Raw genomic sequence first — 2,615 nt, forward strand, 5'->3', positions numbered from 1 at the left:
TGTTGATTTAAGGATTTTAAATTTTGTAAGAAATAAAACTGTCGCTATAGGCAACGGCTATAGGGGGCCTCGTAGTGATGACGTAAGGTGGCAGCCCCACCACTGGGATAAGCCGCATCTGGTCGAAAAACTCAAACCTATTACCGAAACAGAAACGAGAGAATTAAACATAAACGGCCCCCCAAATTTGATGACGACCATAGGCATATCAAAACGGACACGAATTGGACAATGGAACGTTAGAACTCTGAGAGAACCATCTAACCTAGCACAGTTCGAGGCGCAGATGGAGAGACTCCATATTGCAATAGCTGGAATCAGTGAGATGAGGTGGTCTGGCAGTGGGGAAACAACAATATCAAATAGCAATCTAGTCCTACACAGTGGCAACAATGACGGCAGCAGATACGGGGTGGGGATTTATGTGTCCAAGCACTTACAAAAGACACTGCACTCCTGGGAACCCATTTCTGATAGACTCATGACAGCCAGATTCAGATGTAGAGCTAGACATATAAACATCATACAATGCTATGCCCCGACGGAAGACGCCAAAGATGACACCAAGGACGACTTCTACACTGCCCTCACAGCAACCCTCAGCAAGACGCGGCAAGGTGACATTAACATCCTCATGGGTGACTTTGATGCGAAAGTAGGCCCCAACAACACCGGACTAAGATCTGTCATGGGCCAACATGGAACTGGGACTCGCAATGACAACGAAGAGAGATTAGTGGAACTCTGCCAGCTATTCCAACTGGTCATCGGCGGCACAATATTCCCACACAAAGATGTCCACAAATACTCCTGGACATCTTCTAGTGGTAGCACGCGCAATCAGATAGACCACATTTGCATTAGCAGGAAATGGAGACACTCACTACTGGACGTAGACAGTGATCATGAGTTGGTCATTGGAGAACTTGAAATAAAGTTGAACCGCAACTACTCAAGGAACACTAATAACAGCCAACACCGAAGAGCGCCCCCCTGAACCTGCTCCTCCTGAGCGCCTGCACTCTGAGGACGAGAATGACGTCCACATTGCGGGAACAACTGATCCCCCTAGAAGAACACCCATGGGAGCGCACCTACAGTCAGCTAAGGACCGCAGCTGAGAAAATAATTGGGCTCCAACGTGGAAGAGCAGACTGGATATATGAAGGGACCTGGGACCTGATTAGAAGGAGGAGTAATCAGAAGCCTCTGGCTGACCAGCTTACGCAGAATCGTGATGAATATCGCGAACTGTGCAGAGCTGTGAAAAGAGCGGCCAGAAAGGACAATCGAGACTTGCGACAGACGCAGAACAACATGCGCTCGTTATACCAGCAGATTGCACGTATTACCGGAACCCACCACAGGCGGAACCAGCAAGTCAGAATCCTAGAAGGCAACCTCTTATCCAATGATGATGCACAAATCCGGAGATGGCGCCAACACTTCATGGGAATTAGCCACACCACATCACCAAACGTGGCTCCGGACTATAGAAGCATTGCGCCACCAAGTGGGAATATCAGGATACCCTCTACACGCCCGCATGTAAGAGAGACTGTGAATGCAATAAAGAAGCTAAAGCGCAACAGGGCAGCCGGCGAGGACAACATACCAGCCAAACTGCTTCAAGTTGACACTTAGCTGATGGCTGATACGCTGCATCCACATTTGGAACGCATATGGGAGGGCGAGACTGTACCTGACTCCTGGAAAAGCGGAATCATCGTGAAGCTCCCCAATAAAGGCGACCTTAGCGACTGCATTAACTGGAGAGGGATAACACTGCTCAACACTAGCTATAAATTCCTAGCTACACTGCTGAACGAACGCCTCCAGGATTGTTCACGCCAGAAGGGCGCAAACAACTGAGCGGCAGCGTAAGCAGTGTAAAGCTCCTCCACGGCTCGCAAGCACCGCTGCTCGCGCTCTCCTTCTCTCCTCGCGCTCTCCCTCTCTCCTCTCGCTCTATTCACCACTCCGCGGTCCCGCGGTACTCAAAATGTTAGTTTTAAGTCAGTCTTAATTTACAAGTGCTGTAATAAAGTGCAAAATTGAAGTCGAGCCCGTGACTTTTCATTTCTGGAGGGACTGATCAGCAGCAGCCACCACAACAACAACAACCAGTCAGAAGTCAACTTATCTTGGACACCAAATCCGCCCACTCCATTTCATGGTCCTTCGAGTCCGCGACACATCGTGATCCTGCCAGCGCTCCTTGCGGAAAAAATCAAGATAAGTACGGCTTTATATCCTATTCCGTCCGTGGTCGCCATTTTCGTTTTTTTCCAACGGCGTTATTCTTTCCGTTCATCCGAATCAAGTGAAAAGTGAAAATTAAGTGAAAATATATAAGTACATGCGCCCAGCCACCGTGATTACTTCTTTTTTAAGTGCATAAAAAAGCACTTTGCCAATACCGGCCCCCTACTTCGTCTCACGGTGATCCGCTGGTATCCAAGCGCATATACATATGTATATATACATTTTTTAAAAACACTGTCCAAAATTCACTATTATCGTCCGCTGCTAAACTGCTGTTTTTTGCCTCAATATAAAATACAAACCACAAATTCAAATAAATTAAATCAAATATACATATACGTATTTAGCAA

At 47.4% G+C, this 2,615-nt stretch overlaps 1 protein-coding gene across 1 annotated transcript; it reads left to right on the forward strand.

Annotated features, from left to right (window-relative positions):
- Positions 1-481: 481 nt before the first annotated feature.
- LOC122756474 (craniofacial development protein 2-like) lies at positions 482-1,644 on the forward strand. Its single transcript, XM_044006291.1, has 2 exons — positions 482-913; positions 973-1,644. The coding sequence occupies exons 1-2, from the start codon at positions 482-484 to the stop codon at positions 1,642-1,644; spliced, it is 1,104 nt and encodes a 367-aa protein (XP_043862226.1).
- The last annotated feature ends 971 nt before the right edge of the window (positions 1,645-2,615 follow it).

This window comes from Drosophila santomea, chromosome 2L, assembly GCF_016746245.2.
Source record: "Drosophila santomea strain STO CAGO 1482 chromosome 2L, Prin_Dsan_1.1, whole genome shotgun sequence".
Lineage (NCBI taxonomy): Eukaryota > Metazoa > Arthropoda > Insecta > Diptera > Drosophilidae > Drosophila > Drosophila santomea.

Bases quoted from the DNA above. Each gene is read 5' to 3' on its own strand.
- LOC122756474 (XM_044006291.1), top strand. From the start codon at position 482: ATGACAGCCAGATTCAGATGTAGAGCTAGACATATAAACATCATACAA. The intron at 914-972 runs GTCATTGGAGAA...CACTAATAACAG, and splicing joins TAGACAGTGATCATGAGTTG to CCAACACCGAAGAGCGCCCC.